Source organism: Pelodiscus sinensis, chromosome 11, assembly GCF_049634645.1.
Source record: "Pelodiscus sinensis isolate JC-2024 chromosome 11, ASM4963464v1, whole genome shotgun sequence".
In the NCBI taxonomy this organism is placed as follows: Eukaryota; Metazoa; Chordata; order Testudines; family Trionychidae; genus Pelodiscus; species Pelodiscus sinensis.
The window spans coordinates 15,896,609-15,921,487 of NC_134721.1; the positions used below are offsets into that span (position 1 = coordinate 15,896,609).

Sequence of the window (24,879 nt, forward strand, 5' to 3'; positions counted from 1 at the left end):
AGATGCGGAGCGGCTTTTCTCGCCGCAGAGTACGCGGGTCTGCTGGGGGGAACAAGACACCAGCCAAAAGGGGGCACCCCAGAGCGGAAAAATTAATTTCCTAGGGAACTGCCTGCTGCTCCTGCTGTGAGACCCATTGTGTTACAGTCCCCACCTTGGAAGCAACAGCTCTTTCCCTCTTCAGCACTAGAGCTGCAAGTATCTTGTTAGCGTCACGTGAAATTAACAAGTCCCTTCCAGCCTGGCAGAGGTGAAGCTAAAAAATTACCCAGTGGTGTGGGTGGGCAAGAATGGGGAGGAGCAGGACAGAAGGGAAGAGGGGATAAGCCCCAACCCCACACCCTGGCTGGAGCTGAGCAGGGTAAGCCCCGAGGGGATGGGTCTGGTTGCAAAGTGGGTCAGTGGACAATGAGGACCCACCTGTGGCTAAACTCCTGTTCCCAACACAGAATTTTTCTTTAAAATTAATCCTGTGGATAAATTCACACACACACACTGCACAGGAAGGGATTTCCATTTTCTGCTCAGAAGAATACAACAACAGCTTTGATTGTATCAAAATTTCACTGTGCTCTCCAATGACTATTGATTACACTTAATACCCATTTCACTGAACCATCTGAAGCAAATTCTATTTGGAACAGTAATATGCATTGAATAAACTTTTTAGAGTTATAAAAAAACAAAGATTCTGACTATTAAATGAATAACTGGGATCTTTCAGGTACCCCAAAAGGAAGATTTGGATATAGCATGAAACACTGAAACTTATGATCAATTTTTAATTACAATATCAACCAAAAAAACCTTCATATCAAAACAGTATGTGTTTTTCTTAGAATAAGGGTACATCTAGACTACATGCCTCTGGCGACAGAGGCATGTAGATTAGGCTACCAGACATAGCAAAATGAAGTGGCGATTTAAATAATCGCCGCTTCATTTAAATTTACATGGCTGCCGCACTGAGCCGACAAACAGCTGATCAGCTGTCGGCTCAGCACGATAGTCTGGACGCACAAGTGTCGACATCAAAGGTATTGGTCGACCACCCAAGTAAACCTCATCCCAGGAGGCTTACCTGGGTGGTCGACAAATACCTTTGATGTCGCCACCCGCACGTCCAGACTATCGCGCTGAGCCAACAAAAAGCTGATCAGCTGTTTGTCGGCTCAGCGCAGCAGCCATGTAAATTAAATGAAGCGGCGATTATTTAAATCGCCACTTCATTTTAGTATGTCTGGTAGCCTAATCTACATGCCTCTGGCGACAGAGGCATGTAGTCTAGACGTACCCTAAGGAAGTTGTATGAGAAACAGGGTCTTTTCCACCTAACTCCAACTCCCCGTCCCCCCACAAAATATGTACCAGTTCCGACTTACATACAAATTTAACTTAAGAACAAACCTACGGTCCCTATCTTGTACGTAACCCGGGGACTGCCTGTACTAAGTTATCCCACCTTCTGATTTGGTTCACTAGCTTTTGCCAAGTCATCTTAGCCATTTCTGAACTCCAAGTATTTTTTCGAGCACTGCCTTTTTAAAATATGAGCTATCCTTTAGCACAGTGGTTCCCAATCTTTTTGATAATGGGGACCAGTAAACCCATTCACAAGCTTTTGGAAGACCAGTAACATTTATTTGCGTATTCATTAAGCAAATGATAAATATGCAAATAAATTGTTTCTGGTCCTCCCAAAGCCTCCAGTGTCAACAGGGAGCAGGCCCGGTTGACTGCCCTGAGTGGTTTCCCCGACCCCACTTCACCCCCTGTTTGGGACCGGTAAGGTCAGAAGGTCCATCTCAGGCCTGCTGAGTGACTCAGCTCACATGGGCCCTGGAGATCAGGTGAGTAGCCCTGTGTCCTCTCCCCCAGTTGCACCTGTGTTCGTGGGTGAAACCGCGGGCCACAGCCTGCCTTGCGGCATGTCACTGGCCCTACCTGTCCGGCAGGTTGTTTCAGCCCCCCGCCCCTCCTGCCCCAATCCCGGCAGCTTTATCAGCCGGCTCTGCCTCCTCCACTTGTGTCCGGTGCCGGGTGTTCTGCGTCGGTGCACATGGCGCCCAGCCTTCTCCCTGGGTCCTAGCGCCTGCCAGATCTAGCCCCGCTACCCAGGAGCATGCCTGGCAGAGACACTGCGGTGGTGGGCTCTCCCCCAAGAATTGTGCGTGAAAATTTTTCTGAGGACCGCTATTTTTTTTTCCCTAAGGACTGGTACTGGACCACGGACCACACTTTGGGAAACGCTGCTTTAGCACAAGGCCACTTGCTCCAAATTATGAGGATTATCTGCTTTCTTCCCAAGTCCTTATCTTTTGGATTCCTTGATCCTAAATTAGGCAAATAACCTCTCCATGTTAGACAGTCAAACAGCATTGAGTTTGACATTTAACTTGAGTCTCATTTAAGTCTTTAATGCAATACCAATACTGCCACAAGAACTTATCTTCCTGAACATTTTTCTCACTAAATGCACCTCCCACTTTCGCTGCCACAGGGTTTGTAAGACCACAGAAATCTGAACTCATACAAACAAAAACTAGACTCTGCTTTAGTGGATCAGGTCAGAGTCCATTTAGATCTAGTATTGTGCTGCTAATGACCAGTGCTCTATGTTCATTCCAAGCTTCCGTTTCAGTTTGATGGCAAGGGCTCTCTGTAGCACAGGGGAGGGTGGGGGGCAAACTACAGCCCACTGTCTATATCTGACCCATCAGACCACCCCCTGATCTCCTGGTAGGCAGTAGGAATGTAAAATTAGTTTACCAGTTAAACATGGGGGCTGCTCCAGCCTGGCCACCCCCATTTAAACCGAACATTTAACCGGTTAGCTAATTAAATGCGATTTTACATCCCTAGTCATTATCATACTAACAGCAAGTCACTGTCATTACTACTATATTCTCCATTGTGATCAGGATTTCTTGATTTCCATGCAAATGGAAATCACTTGTTTAAATCTAGATTCCATTCTATGAAACTGATTTGAAAGCTGGGGAGAAGAAGAGATCAAAAGTTGCTTTTCTTCCCCCCCTCCCCTCCAGATCGCACATATTTTAGGGCATACTTTTGTCTAAATTATCAACAGCAGGCTTAAAAAAATGCCAAACCACAAGGAAGACCAGTCACTGCTCTCCTGGGCAGTTTGCCAATGTAATCAGTGTAATATCTTTTTCCATGCCTAACCCAAGGATGTTCCACATGCCAGTGACTTAGAAGACATCCTAATAATAAATACTGAATAACAAAAGGACAATCCTCTAAAAGTTACTCTAACCAAATACGGAAAATCTGTGTCGAGAAGCGGCAGAGAAGACCAGTTTGGGCTCCATGCCAGCTCTTTCCCTTTAGCATGATAGCCAATACTCCACAGTTTGAGACAACATTAAAGCAAGTGGCTTCCCCATATACAGTATTGGTTTATAAAAAAATCCAAGGCAAGGCTAGAAAGAACACCCACTTGAAAATACTATAGTATGGGGTTTGCTTGTTTGTTTTTTAAACTACAAGCTGTTCTGCAGCTTTCTGCAACACAGCACTAGGCAACCAGTGTGAATTTCACTCAGATCTGGAACTTCCTTGCCAACTTTTACATTTCCAGGCACATAAATAATCCCAACTGGGACCCAGTTACAACATTTCTTCCACCTTCAGCATCTGCATACACATAATTACTTACGTACTGGAAGCTTTAGGTATTTTGTCTTTTTTTAAACTTCATTAAAATGTAATATGATGGCACGGAAGATGCCTCACAGCTCTACCCCAATCACATTTCTTTCCTTGTATGAGTTAACAAAAAGCATACGCTACCCTTTACTGTCACGAACGAGGAAACAAAAGGCTGTTATGCCATTTGCAACCCATCAGATTCACACGTGCCAGGAGATGGAGTTTGCAAACGATGGCAGAAAAAGCCTCATAAGCTCTCCCTTCCCCCTTCTGTTTACAAGTCTTGTTTCTTTGCGCGGTAATTAAAAGTCCGCAGTTCTTAATTTTTCCTAGTGTTACCATTTCTGTAGCGCTATGTAGAGGCACACTATGCACTTTGTTAGATGAATCACTGCTGCAAACGTTAAGCAATTAGGTGTTAAAATGTATCAACTTCATGTCTTCAACAGTCTGCCAAAGAAAGACCTAAAACCCTCACAAGTGGTACCCTACGCAAATGTTTAAGAGAAACAATGCTCTGCCTAGGCCTGCCGACAGTAGGGGTCGGGCAAAAGGGGCAGCTGCCCAGTGATACATAGGGACCCAGTGCTCCTGGCTGCCGCTGCTGGCAACCAGACCCCGAGCCCTTTATATTGCTGATGGAACACCACATGGCATGCTGCAAAGCCCTGAGTGGCAGTAGCACACTCCAGATGGGGAGAGGGCATGGGCACACGATGCAAGTAGCCCCGCTCCTTCCACCAAAGCCCCTGCCCCTCCCAGGAGTGTGGGGACGCCCTCCCTGACCTTGCTCAAAGGTCCAGCTAGTCTTTTGGCTCGCCTGACTTTGTTTCTCTTAGCGCTAAGCTAGGAGAGAAACTACTCCACTTTAAGCAAAAAAGAAAGGTTGTACAAGTGGGCAAACTGAGGCCCCCAAAAAGTGAAATGATTTATTCACAGCAGAATTAGGAACAGACAACCAAGAGCTCCCATTGACATTCCCGATGACTACCACATATGCCTCTACTTCATCTAGAAAGAGGCTTGTTATCATAGGAAGACCTACTTCACATATGTGGATTAATTTTTAACCATTTACTTCAATCAAAGTTTAGACTTCTCTCCAATCTATTTTATTCTTGGTAAATTGGGCTCAAGCCAAGCACAGCGTGAGCAGCTACTGTAATATATTAGGTTTGCAATCTCTTTGGGGCAGGAACCCCCTTTTTTGTTACTTGTACCATGTCTAGCGCAATGGCGCTCTGTGCCATGACTGGGATTGTAGATACGACCACAATAGAAACAGATCGCAATGCTCTAATCTTGACATTAGTCACTATTTAGTCCAGACCTAGGCTCGTCTTGATCGGAGTGCAGGGGAAGCTAGGGATGTCAAATTGCGAGTAATGGCCTGATCAAATAGTCAATGCATTTTGCATCAACTATTTGATTAGTCTATAGGGCACCTTCACCTTGGAAGTGTAGCAACAGCTACACTATTGCTACACTTCAAAGGCAAAAGCACCACGTGGAGCCCAGGGTCATTGGGGGACTCCCTGCTGATGCCAGGCTCCATGCAGCACTGCCACTTTGAAACACCGTGAGGAGCCCAGCGTCAGGCTCTTTGCGACATTTCAAAGCGGTAGTGTCCCACGGAGCCCGGGATTAGCTGGGGACTCCTAGGCTCCATGCGGTACTGTTGCTTTAAAACCCTGTGGGAAGCTTGGGGACACCCCAGCTGGCCCCAGGCTGCATGCGGCATTTCAAAGCGGCAGTGGTGCGTGGAGCCTGGGGTCTGGCCAAGATTCCACGTGGCGCTGCCACTTTGAAGTACCCCCTCCTCTTTCCCCCCACCATTGCTGCCTCTTTCTGATAGAGGTAGTAAGGGGCAGGGGAGAAGCGACTAGTCCTTCACATCCTTATGGAAAGCTTGAATTGGAAATCAAACCACATGCATTTTTTAAGGAGTCACTTATTCTCAATTTGAAGCCTAGGTCACTGGCGGTGTAAGAGCAGCACATTAACCCTCCACTACCTAACCCTCAAAGCCTATTATTCTACTTTTTGTCTGACTGAAATCCAAATCCTCACTGCAGAGCCCAATATTCCTATAAATGGATTAGGGTACACAGCACAGCTTAATGCTATTGCCTCAAGTATTAAAGCATCCCTCTTTGTGGTTACTAATCTGACTCTCTACCAGTTATAAAAGCCCATTACTCACAGCCTGCTGGATGTCTGTCTTCACTTGTTCGCTCAACATACCCTCAAACACAAACGAGTCTCCAAATTTCTCTGCCTAGAAGGGGGGAAAAAAAAACAGAATTCAAGCTGATTGTGAGAGTACATTGTAAGTGTTTTACTCCTATAACGCCATCTTAAGAAAGCAGCAAGTGAGGCCATTAAGGAGATAATAGATTTAATTTAATCCCAATAGGAATTCTAAGTTTGTTTTAAAGCAAACAATATACCGATCAGAAGTACAGAGGATGAAAGGCCAAATTACCCAGGGATACCATTGTTCTTTAACAGTCATTGAGAAAAAGCGCAGATTGACTCAAGTTATGGAATAGATGGTATCCGTAAGAATGTCTGCAAACATTTCTACATCTATTGATTGGAAATGTTTTTAACTGTCCTGAATTGCTTTTAAAAAGCAATACGCAATATTAATAGAGGGAATCTATTTCATTAAATTGCCTTTACTTTTAGTATGACTTCCAAAGTAAGTGGCATGGGTTTATTCATTCTCATCGCTCACTGGCTCCACATCTTAATATATGGTTACAAAAGTCACAGAGAACTATTACATTTAACCATTTATCTTAACATTCTAAAAAACCACTCACTTTCCGGAGGAAAAAACAAGAGGCATTAGCCCATTTCACTGACTCACAACAGGAGAAGAAGTATTTCAGCACAGCAGAAAGTATTTTAATACCTAGGTTGGGACACAGCAGAACAGGTTACTGGTAGCCAGTGAATGTTTCTACTTCATTGCTTGAGTCCATCAAAGCAGGACCCCCAGATGTATCCATTATAATCAAGTTGTGAAACTATTTCCATTGTAACCTTGTTTTCACATATTAACAACTTTCAGAAAGAGGCAATTTTAGGATTGAAGATTCCTGAACATTCATCACTCTAAATCTAGACTGTGTAGAATTCGGACAAAATCCCTTCAGTCATTTGACTGTAGCAATAGGGAAGGGGAAAAATATCCCTCTTCCTGCCTCAATCCCTTTCCCATCCATTTTTTTTGGTTGGACAGAACTAGAACAAGAATGCCTGATCTTGACAGAGCTCTTCACTAAGGACTAGTTTCTTCGTTTGTTGAAAAAAAGTTAGCTTTGATTTAACTGGATTTATGAGCACCTGAAGACTGCATCTTGTACATAAACAGAAAATCACTAGTGGAGCCCAAGTAACCTTTGGCTGGAAAACAAACAACTAATTGAGTATTCTGTTTGCCTGAGAAATCAGTGATGCAGACAAGCACTCAGGTGCTTCTCAAGAGCCTGTGGGTTCAGTGCTGTTTACTCTAGCTCTAAGTATATTTTTCCAAATCCAGCATACAAAGTGGCCTCATGCCAGGGCGAAGAACCGAACATCACACACAGCCAGAAACAGGATTTCATCCCACAAGATAATATAGTAGGTATAGGAGTGTATTAAGTCACATTCCTGAAGTTGTTTGCAATGAAGATCCCGGGTCGAAACTTAAGTGGATTAAGTGACTCTCTCAATTACAGCACCAACAAATACAAACTGGTTCCTCTGATACAAGAGCAGTCCTCTGCCTGAACTTTACAGAAGAGGAAGGGTAGAAGGATTCTTGCCATCCAAACCTGAGCCAGTTTGCCAATAATATTATGATTCCAAGAGCAGACCTCGTCTCAGGCCTGAATCATTACTAGTAACTTGAAGTTGGCTAGATGGCTTAAATGTACTACAGAAACCACATCAGGCATATTACCACAGCTTCTGAACAGGAAAAATCTGGGTCTCCAGAGTGGGCTACACTCCTTTATTGGGAGACTGATCTAAGATGACAAAGCCTTAGGATATACTTTCTTAGCCTATATTTACTTACAACATGCACAGAGCTACAACTTCTTCTTTAGAATAAAAATTTACAGTTACAAAAACTTGTAATGCCCAGATTGCTAGAAAGCAGCTGTGTTTGGCCAGCCTGCAGTATCTTTGACAGTCTCACCATTGGGAGGACTGTATCTTAAACACATCAAAGTGTTTTTTAAAAAGCATGCAATTAGCCATTTCAATCAGGGCCTCTATATACCATGGACAGGTCCTGATGTAGCTACTCTGGTCCAAACTTATGCCGATGACCAACACCAGTACAAAGCAGGGTTAGTAGCAGCATGTCTTGCTAGGCTAACCCGTACCAGCACAGAACATAATACAGGAGGTTGCCTTGCTACATTAGCCTAACTATAGCAATACACACTACTATGAAAAGGTAGCTAGTTATCACCCTGAGTCTTCACTGCTTTGCTAAACTAAAGAAAACCTGTCTGAATTCAGAGGCTTACAGCCAGGGCAATGTGCAGGGTTTGGCTCCTGGCCCCCCAGAAGGAGCAGAGCCTCATGCAGAAGGGGCAGCCCCTCATCAACACCGCTTTGGGTTTCAGCCACCACTGCTGCTGCAGTAGCAACAGCGGCCCAGAGCCCCAAGTCTTTTTAAACAGGAGCAGCCCAGGGCAACTGCTCACTTGGCCCCCCACATGCTGGCAGCCCTGCCAGAAATACAGCACCCCATATACTTCAGAAGTATTAGACCAATTATGAAAACTGAGCCACATGAAGCATGAGCTCGTGCCAAGGTCTTCAGCACATGCTGTCTGCGGTCCATTCCATTTTAAGATTATTTTCTCAGTGAAACTAACTAAATACTGTAGAAGAGGCATTTGCAGGGGTCGAGGGACCCTTTTGTGGTCCCCTTCCCATCAAGAGGCGGCTAAAAGCAACAGGTGTTTCACTGCTGATTGCTTGCCAGCAATCTGGGTATAATATATTTGTTTCCAGGGCCTGTAAGCCTTCAAGCAGAATTTATGTGACCTCCTTTGGGGAAAGATTTAAGCCTAAATTTCCTAGGAGAGTTCTGAGTTCTACAGCTATTGTAGAAGGTACAATAGTTTTCCTCTTACCTCTGTAACATAGCCAGTGGCATTTACAAATTTTTCGAACTCCACATTGCTGACCTCGTACCGATCCATATAGAACTGGTTAACATGGACTTTTCTAGCAGGCCATTCCCCATCTTGCTTTATTTCAGGTTCATCAGTACCCATTGTGAATATTCCTTTTGGAATAAGGGCCATCTGCAATAGAAACAAACAGGACAGAAAACAACTGTGTTCATTTTTAAGTTACAGTTTATCCTTGTTTTTCCATCAGGCTGGAGGAATGAGAGTCAACACCAACTTGAACAATGCTATCTTCACGGCTATTATACATTAACTAACAATTATAATATCTGGAAGATTCTAGGTTTCAAAGTGAAGTAAATTGAGATGGTTTCAAGATGAAAAATGCAGTTCTCAATCCACCCCTCAAAGTACCTAGGGAATTCAGACCACTGCTTAGGTCCAGACCTATCTGCAAATGGAGAGATGGATGCCATCTGTCACGGTGTCTCCTTTTCGCACATGAAGCAATCAATGCAAATTACATCTTGTTCATTGCACACACACAAAAAAAATCATGACTTTTCCATCTGGTACAGAAAGGAAACTTGACATGTAGACAGACAGCATGGAGATAATGAAGCTGCAAAGTGTTCTTTTGAGAACAAACCACAGCATACCTGTTTGCATTTGGGATTTTATTTATGAACTGATATACAATATTCCATCACTCCCTCAGGTAGCATCAGCACCCGCATCTCAACAGTGCATCAAAAGGTATATGGCAAGTTAACATTTCACACTGTACAAGACTGGTCTGGTGTTGTAGCGTCAGGCTCAGGAAGTAAAGACATAATGGCATGAAGGAATGCAACAACTCTGTGACCAGTTATAAAGACTTCTTATGGCTTCAGTCTGTTTTTAGGGAAGACGCACCCAGACTTCCTACAGCTGTGTATCCATGCAAAGAGTCCATTGCCAATCTCCTGGCAGGCTCCAGTCCGTCTCTGTCAAATTAACAAGAGACCCTTCAAGCAGCATGCAGCCCTCAGCCAATGAAAAGCAGGCTGCTCCCAGAATTTCCTCAACCAGATTCTGGAAGGCTCTTAGCTGGGATCCCCCTGAAGCTAAAACAAGAATCCTCTTCCCTTCCCTCTAAGAGCCACCTTTCCTGTTTGAATACCTGCTTGTTGAGTTTGGGGCTGGGAGAAGGGAAGACCTCTTTTGTTCCAACTGGCAAATGACACTGCTAGGTCAATAACACCCCCTGAAGCCAAGTAACACTCTGATTTGCTCTAGCAGGGGATACATGCTCCTCATCATACAAGCCTTAAGACGTCATTAAGGGGTGAGACTGGAGACCTGATTTTCATCATGATTTCAAGACATCCACCACTCTGGTCATCTGAAGAAGTGGGCTGTGCCCATGAAAGCCCATGATACCATCTACATGTTTTGTTAGCCTATAAAGTGCCAGGGCTGGCCTTACCATGAGGCGAACTGCAGCGGCCACCTCAGGTGCCAGACCTGGGGGAGGGAAGGGACGCGCCACTAGGACCCAGAATGTAGAAAATTGTGCCTGCTGCTGGGGCATATGTATTCTCTCTGCTCTAGATGAACAGACATGGTGGAGTGCTGTGCTGGAGAAAGGAGGGCACAAGAGACATAACAGGCAGGCAGGAGAAAAGGTGAGAGGGAATAACAGAAAGCAGCAGGAGCTGCAGAGAAAGAGGAGGAGGAGGAGCCTCTCTAGCACTCCCAGGAGCCTGGACTGATTAACACCAGCTTCTCAGGGAGCTTCCTGAACCCACTTGAGGAGAACAGGCAGTCAACTCAAGTAGTAGGAGCCAGTTAGGCCCTTAAGATGTTGATATTTTCCCTCACTCAGGCCCTGCTACCAGCCTGCTTATTTATCCCCTTCAGCTGAGTGTTGAGAGCCACTATAGCTGGCACAGAACAGAAGTCATGAGTGAAAGCAGAAAACGCCCCTCTGGGGCAGCATTCAGAAAAAAGCAAGCAAGCAAAAAGAAGCTTTTCTATCTAAGCAGGAAGGAGCTCTCCTGAGATACATAAACACAAATGTTCATGATGAGCCTTCAGGCCCCAGTGAGGATGTGAGAGGTGAGGAGATGCCTGATCTTCTAGTTAGTCAGAGTACAGGTGACCTGGCAGCTACTGCGGCATCCATTTGAGATGAAGATACAGATGTCACCATGCACATTCCTGAAGAAAAGTGTAGGTCAGAGAAGAGTGTGGTGAAGGCGCAAGAAACAGCTGCTGCTGAGTTTAGTTCCTTAAATCTAGATGATCCAGGACTGTGGACCCACTTGAGCAGTAGTCTGAGGGACTTCCTTGTACTGCATGGGCCATGGCAAGTGAAAAACTTCATGTTCCCCAAAGACAATGAAAATAGAAGTTTCCATCCAACACATTACTGGCATGAAATCCCCAATAGTGACAAAGTGGAGAGGCCATGGCTTATGTACTCAAAAACCCAGAATGCTGCATACTGTTTTTGTTGGAAACTCTTCCAGTCTAATGTTCCAGCCACATTGGGTTCTACAGGAACAAATGACTGGAAAAATCTGGCTAGAAATCTGGCATGCCATGAGAAGGCAGCAAATCACCAGAGAGCATTCCATAAGTGGAAAGAGCTTGAGATGAGACTAAGGTTACAGGCCACTATAGATGATCAGTATCAAGAGAAGATTGCATCAAAGTTTCTTTACTGGCAAAATGTTCTGAAAAGGCCCATTGCCATTGTGAGAATGCTTGCAACCCAAAACCTAGCACTTGTGGCACTTCAGATTAGCTGTATGTGCCAAACAATGGAAACTTCCTTAAAACTGTGGAGCTGATGGCTAAGTCTGATGTTGCTATCAGGAGCATCCAAGAAGAGTCACCACCCAAGAAACATACATACACCACTACCTTGGAAAAACAATTCAAAATGAGATCACACAGTTACTGGCAACAAAAGTCAAACAAAAGATTGTGGCAGATCTGAAGTCAGCAAGATATTACTCTGTTATTCTGGACTGCACACCTGACATCAACCATACAGAACAAGTGACTTTAATGGTGTGTTTAGTAACAGAACCTAGTGAAAATGTCCCTGCAATGGTGACGGTCAGAGAGCATTTTCTAGAATTTATTGACATTGATGATACTACACGAGTTGGTATGACAAATGTGCTTCTTAAAAAGCTGGAAGATATGGGAATTCTAATAGCTGACATGAGAGGTCAAGACTACGATAATGGTACCAACATGAGAGGAAAGAACAGAGGAGTGCAGACATGAATCCAAGAGTTAAACACTCAAGCTTTTTTTTAATCCCATGCAGTTCTCATTCATTGAATTTGGTGGTCAGTGATGCAGCATCAACTTCTAGTGAGGCTGCTGAATGTTTTAATGTAATTTTTCTCTGCATCAATGGCAAATTTTGAAGCAACATCTGGGAACTTCCTCAGACACTGAAAGCCACACGATGGGAAAGTCAAGTGGTGGCGATAAAGCCTATCAAACACCAAAGATGACACATGATGCCATAGTTGCCATTATGGAGGGTAATGCTATGACAGGAACTGTTTGTGGGAGAACAGTGGCAGAGGGAAATGGAATAATCAGAAACATACGTAACTTCACATTTCTGTATGGCTTAGTGTTGTGGCATGACATACTGTTTGAAATAAATGTTGTAAGCAAAAGACTCCAAGGTGTTGACCTTGATATATCTGGAGCAATGGATCAACTGGACAAAGCAAGTTATACCCACAGTCTTATCGGTCAGATGAGGGATTTCAAAAACATTCTGAAGAGTGCACAGAAGTTGGCAGAGGAACTTCACTGTAGAGACTGGTAATAGCCATAGAACTGTAGGGCTGGCTCAAGTCAAGTCCGTCCTCCTACACTGAGGCAGAGCCAAGTAGACCTTCCCTGATGTGTATTTATCCAACTGGCTATTAAAAATCTTCAATTACGGGGATTCTTATTGCAAATACTTAATTCAGTGCAGGAATTTGACATTTATACAGCCTAAAATGTCTCAAGAATTAAAATGTTTCTCTCCAATCCTGTACGCAGTTAAAACACATCCTTTTTAACTCTTTAACATTTGAGATGCTCTCTATTTAAATGATTAAGGGTAAAAGCAGCTTCCAATTTCACATTTTAAACAGCTTATTTTTAAAAGCACAATGTATTTTTTTTTTTTTTAAATCACATTTTAAAAAGTTTTTTTAAGTCAGGGTTGAGCTAATGTTTTGGCTCAAGCATCAGCCAATCAGATCTGGATAGATAGGTTTAAATCTTAGAATACTAGAACTGGAAGGGACCTCGAGAGACCATCAAGTCCAGTCCTCTGCCCTCATGGCAGGACCAAGCACCATCTATATCATCCCTGATAGATGATCTAACCTGCTGTAATGGATAGGAGTGCTGACCAGCACCTTGTGACAAAAGGGTTAAACTCAGGTAGCTAGCAAAGGTGTTGGCCAGTGGGCCAGGAGAACCAATCAAGATAGAGGGTTGAAATTTGAATTGTATAGAATTTCCTTGCCTGGTTTGCGTGGGAGAGAGAAACCAGGAGCTGAGACACACAGAATGAATTAAATACAGGCAGGAACAATGTCTCCAAGGAATTTGGGGCATGGGAGTGGACTGAACAAAGAGAAAAGTGTAAGTAAAGGGAGAAATTAATCCTGCTGCATTCAGGGTAATTTTTCTTTATTTTGTGGTTTGGTTTGAACTGCTCTATGTGAAGCTATGCCTCGCCTCCCCTCCCCATTTACTACCTTGCATTGTGCCCAGAGACTTCTTATGTTTTAATGTGTTTTCCTTAGTTGCTGTGTAACATCTAGCAATGAAGTATGGTTTATCAAGTTTCTCTTTTATTTTTAATACAAAAAAAATCACTTTTTTTTTTAAACGGGTGATGATTTGATTCTTGTGTCCTGACAGGTCTGTCTGTGTATCTGCACGCCTCTAATTGTGGGATCAGCTACCAGAGACTGAAGCTTGTTTTTCTCTTTTCTGTCTCTTTTGGGGCAAAAGAGCTTGGGGTGCCCAGGGGAGGGGGGTTTCAAGTGTTTACCCCTGTTTTTTTGGGGACAGAAGAGCACTTGGAGGCAGTAATTCCCCAAAATCTGTGTATTGTGATTCGGGGGAGTGGAAGGGTGGGGAAGTTTTTTTGTAACCAGTGCCTGTAGAGGCAAGAATTTTAAGCTCTTTTGTGGGTCCTCACCTTCTTCACTCAGAGTGCCAGAATGAGGAACATCCCTGACACCCACTCTTCAATATCTCCAGTAACGGTGATTCCACCAATCTCCCTAGGCACGCTGACAGGAAGTTTTTCTTAATGACCAACCTAAACCTCCCTTGCTGCAGTTTAAGCCCATTGCTTCGTCCTATTCTCAAAGGCCAAGGAGAACAATCCCCCCCTCTCCCTATGACACAGTTTAAAATACCCTCTCAGTCTTCTCTTTTCCAAACTAAACAAGCCCAATTTCTTCAGCCTTCCCTCATAACTCATTTTCTAGACATTTCATCATTCTTGTTGCTCTTCTCTGGACCTTCTCCAATTTCTCCACCTCTTTCTTGAAATGTGATGCCCAGAACTGGACACAATACTCCAATTGAGGCCTAATCAACACAGAGTAGAGCAGAAAAATGATTTCTCATGTCTTGCTCACAACACTCCTGTTGATATATCCCAGAATCATGCTTTTTTTGCAACAGTGTCACACTGTTGACTCATATTTAGCTTGTGGTCCATTATGACCCCTAGTTTCCTTTCTGTAGTACTCTTTCCTAGACAGTCACTTCCCATTCTGTATGTGTGAAATGGATTGTTCCTTCCTAAGTGGAGTACTTTGCATTTGTCCTTATTAAACTTCATCCTATTTACCTCAGACTATTTTTCCAGTTTGTCCAGATCATTTTGAATTATGACCCTGTCCTCAAGAGCAGTTGCAACCCCTCCTCGCTTGGTATCATCTGCAAACTTAATAAGCATACTCTACGGCATCCAGAGGTGCCACTGGATATTTTTCTATATATACCATTGGTGGTGATGCCTCAGAAACCATGGCTGGAATGGGGAGTTGCAGCTCAGATTAATAACCCACTAGCAAAACTAACTGTAACAGTTGGCATCAGGTGACTAACTTAAAAAAGCAACCCTTCTTTCCAGTCTGTATGCAGACACCTTCCTCATTCCATGATATTCCAAAGTGCCTCAAGAGAAACACTGCCTTTGCTCCCTTCCTACTCCTAAGCACCATTCCCCTCCTCAATTAACTTCTATGGCAGAAGTAGGCAAGCGGATGTTGAGGGCTGATTTCCACAGTACTCACCCACCTGACTCCTACCCAGTCAAGGCGAAAAGTATGGTTTTTCTTACATCTGCAAGTGATCAAGAGAGGCTTGGACCCCATCCTTTGATCACTTATATGTAAGTCCCATAACTAGGAAAGAAAATTACAGAACAAAAAAAATGTAAGCTAACAGAACTCACCAGAATCTAGCAGGAAATGTATCGTCTTGAAACATGCAGACTGAAGTCTAAATCATGAGGGAATCAAAACTGCTAAGAGTTATCAAAGGGCAAAGGACAGAGATGCTCGTTCTCAGAGACAGTTAGTTACTGAGACCTGTATAAGTAAGCCACACTTTTAAAGGAGTTGAGTTAGAACTACACTCAGATGGAGAAAAGTCCACTGGATTTTAAGTGTGGGAAGTTTTACACTTTAGATAAAGAATCTCTTGCCCCAAATACCCATCATTATAAATTAGACGCAAAGTGTATGCCAAGTTCTTAACTGTTTCTCAGGATAAATAATGATTGTATATATATGTATAAAAACACTGAATAGCTGCTGTTGCATTTATTAGGCTATCCATCCTGCAGCATGACCTTCATCACAAGGATAATTGTTACTGTAAACAAAACACATAAAGGAAGCTATCAGATGGGTTTTCACCTGTAATGTACATGGGTACCTGTGTCTGACAGAAGCTTACCTGGGCATACAGGCTGATGCAACATGCAGCAAAGAATACTGAAAATCAGTGGTCTTCAGTTTCTGCAGAGTTCTGGCCTTAGTACTGTTATCTCACAGTGATGTTACCAGGTATAACTCTTTGTACACATTATGGCGCAATGGAGGAGTTTGTGCTCCCTGTCTAACTCCTACTTCTTTATTTTTTAGTTTACTTTAACAGCCCAGCCAGCTTCATTGTTCCCCTTCTCTACAATAGATTTCTGCTTTTGTTTGAGTTTCTTTACAGTAACTTTACTGTCATTTATGACACAGAAGTGGTTGTAAAACCACACACCACACAAGGGGAACTCAAAGCTGACAGAGCATCTGAAATTAAAACAACAACAACAAAAACTACAGTTTGCTGAAAAATAAGCTGACTAAATTTGAAATTGATCTTACAGGAAAGGGCTTACGAATCATCTTTAACTCAAGAGCCATCAGGGTTTTTGCACTTGTCTCACTACAAGTAAGTTTCTGATAAGTTATCCCTAAGTTTCCTGGGGACTTAAAGAATGCCACAATGAGACACGATCAGCGCTATGTAACTGCCTACCTTCCAATCTCTTGCTGACTCACTGAAGCTAAAAAGAGTGCTTTGAGCAGGGTGGGAAGTCACAGATTTTGAGCTTGCTAGTCAGTTATCAGTACATGAAAACAAAGCCTTTTACTTTCCAGCTCAATGATTACATCATCCCACAATCTGAAGAATTTTGATAGATACTCTGTTATCAATTCAGACTCTGATATGGCCTTTAAGAAGTCTTCCTTTGGAACCCAACACTTGCGTATCATGCACGCACTCACTTATCTATGCACTACGCACTGCAGACAGCAACCATGTCCTCCAAGTCCAGTGCCAAACTTGGAACATCTGGAGTGCACATTCTAATTATGCCAACAGCACTCATTTCATGGCTCAAACAAGCTGTTTTGTAATACAATAATCTTCTGATTGTAGGTGATAGTGTCAAAGTGACAAATGGCCTCCTTTGTATCTATTTGAACGGAGAAGCACTGACTGACAGTGAGCGTGGAGGTGTTCAGAACTGAAGGGAAACAGGATCCTAAAATTAGTTAATGTATTCAAGAACTCTGTTCCTTTAATAACTAATAAAAATCTTAGCTTCTAACAAAAATTAAGACCCAGTTTAGCATAACCAATGCAAGGAAGCATCCCAAAGTAAATATGGAAGCAAATGTCCAACATCGGATCAATCAAGGTGAGGAGTAGGGATGTAACCACCACCCAGAATAGTTAACTGGTTAAATGAGTTGTTTTACCAGTTACCCAGTGGTCCTGCTGCATGGGTTGCGGCGCAGGAGTACCCCTCCAATTAACTGATGAATAACTTTTGACACCCCTAGCGAGGAGGAACTAGTAAATTGCACTGAGCATAGCATGTACAGGTTGAACCTCTCTAGTCCACAGCACTTTGGTCTGGAAATACTCATTGTCCTGAATGATTTTAGTTAGACATCCACTTTTCATGGGTGTGGCCACGTTTCTCAGTCCCATAAAGTTCATTTACAGCCACTCAGTGATCTGTGCTGTTATTTAGATCTAATTTATCCCTGAGGCTACGTCTACACTGCAATGTTATTTCAGGATAACGAGTATCACGAAATACCTAGCCCATGTCTTCAGAGCAAGCCCATTATTCCAGGCTCACTATTCCGATATCCCTGTAAATCTCATTTTACAAGAAGTAAGGGACATTTCAGAATAACGCTTTATTTTGAAATTTGGTGGTACATAGACAGCGGCAAATGACAAAATAAGCTATTTCAAAATAGCATCGAAATAAGATACGCAATTTGCGTAGCTCAAATTGCGTATCTTATTTCGAAGAACAGTGCAGTGCGGATGCACCCAAAATGTCCTCTAACAGCCCAGTAAGCAGTAGAAGTGTAGGTAATGCTGCTAGAGAATATTTACCTCCTGTGGTCTGGAAAATTCTCTCGTTCGGAAGTGGTCAGGTCCCTAGGGTGCTGGATTACAGAGGTTCAACCTGTACCAATACTTGTTTTCTGGCCAAGCAACATATGCACATAAATGGTGCATGCAACTTCTTGTCCTCAAGAATAAGAGCATCCTGAGACCAAATTTGTTGAAGGGTTGGGCAGACATCTGAGAATATGCACCATATACCAAATTCACCTGCAAACTAGTCCCCATTGTAGAAGTGGGGCACTGATCCCTTCCCATCATACATGTGACTAAGATGGATCAGAGGAACAAACTCCCTTAGAAGTAGGGATGTTAGATCCTGTTTAAAATGTTAACCAGTTAAAATAAATGCTTAACTGGTTACCAGCCCGCCACAGTGTGGCATGGGCAGGGACTGCTGGAGCAGCAGCCTGTGGCGCAGCATGATGGGCCCTGCAGGGCTGTTCGGACTGGGCGCCGGATAACCAGTTACTCTGGTAACCATACCACTACGGCAATGCTTACTGGGTAATCAGTTGACCAGTTATCTCTTTACAGCCCTACTTAGAAACTACCATCTGCTGACAGAAGGAGGATACCAACTATTCCTCAGGCCCCAAGAGCACTAGGGATGTTAGATATGAAGTAACTGAATAATCAAGTAACCACATCAAATATTAGTGATTACATGATTATTCGATAGTCCCCAGAGATGGGGCTGTCAGCCAGTGCACTCCGAGTCCCACTTCCAAAGAGGCGGCAGCAGGGGGGTCCATCAGAAGAGGCAGCACGGGTTGGCAGGCAGGACCTAGTTCACAAGGGGAGCTATTTTAAAAGTCAGCTTCCCCTAAGCACCAGATCCATAGAGCTGCCTGCCCACCCACCCCTCTGTGCTGCTACCCCTATCAGAAGCAGCAGCATGGGGAACTTGGGGGGGCAGCAGGAGCAGGTAAGGTTACCACAGGAGCAGCCACTGTCCACAGGGGGCCCAACCTCCTTGCACCCCCTCACAATGCTGCCTCAGAGGCAGAAGCAGGGGGGCAGACAGGTGGCTCCACATAGCAGGTGCTCAGGGGGCACACAATAAACCTGTGTCTCTCCAAACACAGGTTCCTACCTCTCACCTCCTGCTGCCTCTGTGGGAGGCAGTGTGTGCGCGCGGGGGAAGCATGGCTCCTCCCACCTGCTCCCCTCACCCATCACGCTGCTGCCTCTATTAGAAACAGCAACATGGGGAGGGGGCATTGCGGAGGTGGATCCAGCTTTTAAGCCTGCTTCCTACAGGGACCAGCCTCCATCTCGCAGAAGCAGCCAGGCAAGGGGGTGGGGGGAGAGAGGCACGTGTAGTCAATGGGATTATCATCCCTCCTACTGCCTTGTGGGATACTTTTAGATCCCTTGCATTTTGTTAAGAGTGCCTAACTGAGCTTTTATAACTGTACAATAGGGCTGTGGCCTTCATTTTTTTTAAACTATCCTGGGGGATTGTTTAAGCGATGATAGTCCCCTTTGGACATTGTGTATTTCTTAAATACTGTTCTTGGGTGATGTGAGAAAACAGCTTATTTCCCCCATTCTCTTCTGTTTTTAGCTCAGCACTTCCAAGGAAACAGCCACCAAAATATTCCCCTACTAAAAAAATGTATAGCTTGACTTCCCAATATGTAGGAATGATGGAGAGTGAACTCGTCTTTTTTCCTCATCAGTTGCATATCAGATTTAGATGCTATCCATACTGACAATAAGTTTTGCTTTGCCCATTCATCTATTCAAGGGGCGGAGGAGGCTAAAAAACAGTTATTTTATAAAAGTTAAAAATATGTGTTTTAACATTTAAACCAGATTTTTTATTTCCTCACTGGAATCGGGAAATAATCAGAGTATGTCAAAATAGCTAACCTGCCTCTTCACAGCAAGCCTGTTATTTCAGGCTTGCTATTCCAAAGTCCCTGTAAGCCTCATTTTACAAGGAGTAAGGGACATTTAAAAATTTGGTGCAAATGACAAAATAAGCTATTTCAAAACAGTATTGAAATAAGATACGCAATTAGAGCTATGAAAATTGCGTATCTTATTTCAAGTTACAGTGCAGTGTAGACACACTCTCAAAGTGCAAAGTTCCAAAAAGTTCAATGCATAGGAGATTATTGGGGGGGTTTAATAGATCTGGACAAGGAGAAGAAGTCTGGAAATACATGTGAGAAGGGAGGGACAGGCAACAGAAACAAAAGTGCAACTGTTTGAGCAGCATATTCCAGAAGTCTTGAGGTCTTTCTGAGTGTAGCCTTCATTGATTGGAGATCTACCATGCTATGGAAGGGAAAACCTATAGTGGCAGCAGACTGTAGAAGAGACCCAGCTTGGAAATATTTTAATGAAATTCCTCTACCTTTGGTTAAGAGAAGCACGCATGCAAAATGAAGAAGTCAAACAAAGAAATGTAATACCTTGGTTGCCCAAATGCAACATCATGAGAAGTGTTCCTTCTCAGGAGGAAACTAGGTTGAAAAAGATGAAAGGAACAGGTCTGAACAAGCAGGATCTTCAGGTGGGTAATTTTTGTAGTTCATACTTCTTTAAGGACTGCTTATCTTCCTTCTCTACTATTCTTGAATTCACATTATTGAACAAAAAAGGTAGTTGTTACTCTATGGTACTATCATTTTTATGCAGTTGTGATCAATAGTGAAAAAATAGATCAATCTTCCTTTTTCAATTTCACCTTTAAAGTAGTACTGAGTGCCAGTGAATGCAATGAGTAATACTAAATGAGCAGTATGGCAATATAATTAAATAACTGCATTGACTTATTTTGTTTAGCAGAACCCATCCTCAACATTCTGAAGACTATCCACCTTCAAGATCACTATCATTTTCTATCTATTAGAGTTATCTGCCAATGGTAGTGTTTCAGTCACATCATATAGGTCTCAGCCACAGTATATCATCTGTAGCAGAAAGAAAAAACGCCTCCATCATCCAGCAACAATCATAGATAAGTTTATGATAAGAATAAGCAGATTACAAAAAAGAGATAGCTGATGAAAAAATGGCCTGGTTTCTTTATGCAACAAACTCTGTCACACGGCTGAGGTGAAGACCCCATCCAGGGTGGGGTGAGAGTGCCCATTTTGCACCTGTCATGCTTATATTTGCCCCCTTTCTCCCCAGGCAGTGTCTCTAATCTCACACACCGAAGCCTGGGTATTCCTTCCCTGTAGTCCCCTGGTCAGAATCTATATCTAGCCCCCATTGGCAGGGCAACACCATTCAATAGTCCCAATTGTCAGAATTTATTTAAGGGGCAATAAATAGGGGAAAGGTTTACATCCCCCAGCAGGGGGGTCCAGACCCTCCCATTCCCCAGCCCAGTGCCCTGTTAGTGGCTTGCTCTAATCACTGAGTCAGTGGGGAAATTCCAGCCACAACATGCTGACTTGCCAATGAGAGTTAAAACCCTTCATCTGTTGAATCATTTAAAGCAAATCATTCTCCCCAGCTGCAGCACTAGCAAAATGGCATGGTAATAATTATGTAATTAATGGTGAGCTTCCATTAGCAACCAGTAGTCTGCGGAAAGGTCTGCATTGACCCAGATAGTCCACAGGCCCACAGCAGAGAGAGCCCCTCTCCCCTGGGAGAGCAGCACAGACCAGGGCTGGAGGATTAAATCTTGGCATTCCACTTCAGAAAGGTTGCTGACCCCTGGTGTAGTTGAGAATCTTTATCGCCTACACAATTAATTGATAAGGCAAGGTGCTCTGTCCCAGCTTGTTTTGGTCCAGGTCCTATCCCCGCTGTGGCTCTGCAGTTTAAATGTAATAGGAGCCAGGTGCGCAGGGAGGGATAGCTGCAGCAGGGGTAGCTCCCAGACCAGTGCAAGCTAGGACCAATACTGCTCTGCATTATACATGTACTAAAAGCTCTTACTTCATTTAACACACAGAGCTGCAGCAGACCCAGAGTGGTGAGAGCAAGGACTGCTTGGTCCCAGCTCACGCTGGGTGCAGTAGCCCCTGTTGGCGGTGGCCCACGTTGGCTGGGGGCAGAGGCTGCTCTGGCATCAGCCCCTGTCTATGTCCAGCCCCTGCGAACAAGGGCTGCTGTTGGGATAGCCTTGGCCCACCATAGGCCAAGGCTGCTTCCCAGCAGTCTCCCTTATCCCCCAACCACCACTGCTGCCTCTGATAGGCAGCACTGCGGAGACAGTGTTTTGGGGGGGGGGGGCTTTTAAGATGGCTCCCCACCCAGCATTGGCTCCTGTTCTCCCCCCCCCCCCCAATCCCCTCTGCCTTTGATACAGAGGCGGGGGGGGGAAGGGGGGTAATTTGAGTACAGGCAGTCCCCGGGTTACGTACAAGATAGGGACTGTAGGTTTGTTCTTATGTTGAATCTGTATGTAAGTCGGAACTGGCGTCCAGATTCAGCCACTGCTGAAACTGACCAGCGGCTGACTACAGGAAGCCCAAGGCAGAGTTGCTCTGCCCTGGGCTTCCTGGAATCAGCCGCTGATCAGTTTCAACAGCGGCTGAATTTGGACACCTGGGACAGAGCAGCTGGGGCGCTGCAGAGCCGCTCCTCTGGCTCTGCCTCAGACTTCCTGTAGTCAGCCGCTGGTCAGTTTCAGCAGCGGCTGACTTGGGGATGCCTGGGTTAGAGCAGCTGGGGTGCTGCCGGGTTGGTCCAGTAGCGCCAAGGAGTGGTGCTGCAGGACCAACCCGGCAGCACCCCAGCTGCTCTACCCCAGGCATCATCGGCGAGAAAAGCCTGGTCTGCTGCAGGTGGGGGGGGGGGGGGGGGCAAGGGCGCACTAGCTGCGCCCCCTCCCCCCCAGCAGACCAGGGAGACGCAGGTGGCAGGACAGCCGAGATGCGCCGGCTGGTCCCACCTGCGTCCTCCGCAGCTTTGCTCCATGTCTCCCTGGTCTGCTGGGGGGGGGGGGGGGGGGACTTCCCCCAGCAGACCAGGGAGAGACAGAGCAAAGCCGCGGAGGACGCAGGCAGCGGGAAAGCCCAGACGTGCCGCGGCTGTCCCGCTGCCGGCATCCTCCGAGGCTTTGCTCCCCGTCTCCCTGGTCTGCTGGGGGGAGCCCGCGTGCTCCGCGGCAGCTTTTCTCTCCCTGGAGGACGCGGGCGGCAGGACCTCGGCGCATCTGGGCGTCTCGCCGCTCACGTCCTCCGGGGAGAGAAAAGCCCCGTTCGTAACTGCTGATCCGACGTAAGTCGGGTCCGTGTAACTCGGGGACTGCCTGTATTTGACTAGATTAACCAATAAGCCTAGGCTTATTGGTTAATTGTCTAGTCAACTACTTGTTGACATCCCTACTGTGGGTGTCCCAAAATATCTGTCCGCCAGAAACTGGATCATTCAAGTAATTGATCATTTCCACTCAAACAACTGGCACCATCCACTGTCAGAAGACAGGATGATTAGCTAGATGGACCACTGCTAGCTTATGACAGATACTTACGTTAGGTATGTGAAAAAGGTCGAGTAAGTGTTAATACCCAGATCCTCAAGTAGCATAAATCAGCATAGGTCTACTGAAGTCAATAAAGTTATGTTATTTTCCAGCATCTAAGGGTCTGGCCCTAATCATTGATATGAACATATACATTTCAGAATTTTGCAAAGCTGCTTTACCTTTTGACTACTCCCGACACCCAGTTTAGCAAGCTGACTATGACCTACACAAATAAGGAATTCTTCTTCATGTTTTTAGAATGTCTTGATTAATTTCACCAGTCAGAGCCTCTTGATTTGCATCGCATCTGTAAGCATACTTTCCCCATTTATTTCTTATACAACTCACATGGAATACTTTGTTCCAGACTAAATAATTTCCAGACTAAAGAACTTCCTTCTTTAGAAATACATTGCTAGCCTCCAGTTTTAGTTGCATTTTCCAGGAACTAATTACCACTATAAATAAATCAACTGCAGCTGAGTTGAATATTTAAGTCAAAGGCACGTAGACTACATATTGCTTTTCTATTCTTTTTTCTAACCCTTCAATAGAAATCATAATCTAAACTTCCTAGGATGCTATTATTCACCCTGATAGATTTCTGTTAAACTAGTCACATTACCCACACTGTTTACACTAGACCTCCCAGTTAATTCAAAATCAATACAGCATCAAATCAAATGGAAGCTCTTGTCATCATGCCATTTGATCTCAACCAAGTGAAGAACACTCACGGTGCTAACATAAAATGTTTTGGAGGTTTTATATGGAAACCCCTGTTACAAACTGAAGAATGAATTGTCACACGAATCTAGTTACTGAGTCCCCAATATTAATCTATGACACATACCGTAGTCTAGGATGTAACATTTCGACAGCATATCATGATTTTGGTTTTCCGGGCCATATATTTCAGATGATAGGAAACACTTCCAAAAGCACCCAACCATTTACAAAAGCACTTGCCTTCTAAACCACCACACGCCCAGGAGCACAAGTGCCCTGACTCTGACCATCAAGAGGAAACCCCCTGGACAGACCAGCGGGCAGCAACCCCTTTCCAGCCATCCCTCTTAGCTCAGGCCTCCTCCCGCTCAGCGGGTTCCCCTCCACTCTCCCCACAGCTGCAAGCATGGCCCACCTGTGTGCGCACAGCCGGCCCCGGGGCGTTCGCCTGGGCGGAATACCTCAGGGCCGCCGCCTCCCCGCTACTCCCCCGGCCCGAGCTGCAGCCGCACGGCCCCTTGGCGGCCTCCGCCGCGCTGGAAGAAGAGGCGCGAGCCGCCGCGGCCAGCGCGCACAGAACCGAGCCCAGCACCAGAGCCCAGCGGCGGCCGCTCGGGTCAGCGCACCCTGCCCTGGGCGCAGCCATGTTGGCTGGAGCGCCGCGCGACGCGAGCCGTCACGTGACCTGCCCGGGCTTTAAAGAGACAGCGCTGAGCGGCGCGCGGGAGGGGCACTAGGGATGCCGGGCCCGGCGCGATCCAGTGCGGCCGCGCGCTGCTCTTTGCTCAGGGAGCCACACGCTCCCCTCCCCCCCCCCGAGTCAGCCCATTGGTGGGGTGTTTCAGCCTCGCCCCCGTAATCCTTCAGTGCTTAGCGCAGCATGAGGGGGTCCTAGCCCCCTGTATCACCAGT

General features: G+C 45.1%; 1 protein-coding gene across 2 annotated transcripts in view; it reads right to left on the reverse strand.

The window, feature by feature from the left end:
• SUMF1 (sulfatase modifying factor 1) overlaps positions 1-24,656 on the reverse strand; it is an 81,701-nt gene extending 57,045 nt beyond the window's left edge. The window contains exons 1-3 of one of the 2 annotated variants that reach the window (XM_075938702.1): positions 24,383-24,656; positions 8,823-8,996; positions 5,879-5,953 (exon numbers count right to left, since the gene is read on the reverse strand). In XM_075938702.1, coding sequence (XP_075794817.1) covers positions 5,879-5,953; positions 8,823-8,996; positions 24,383-24,613 — 480 coding nt within the window. In that variant the 5' untranslated portion in view covers positions 24,614-24,656. The remainder of the gene's footprint in view (positions 1-5,878; positions 5,954-8,822; positions 8,997-24,382) is intronic. The other variant, XM_006132799.2, reaches the window with a different exon arrangement.
• Positions 24,657-24,879: the final 223 nt, after the last annotated feature.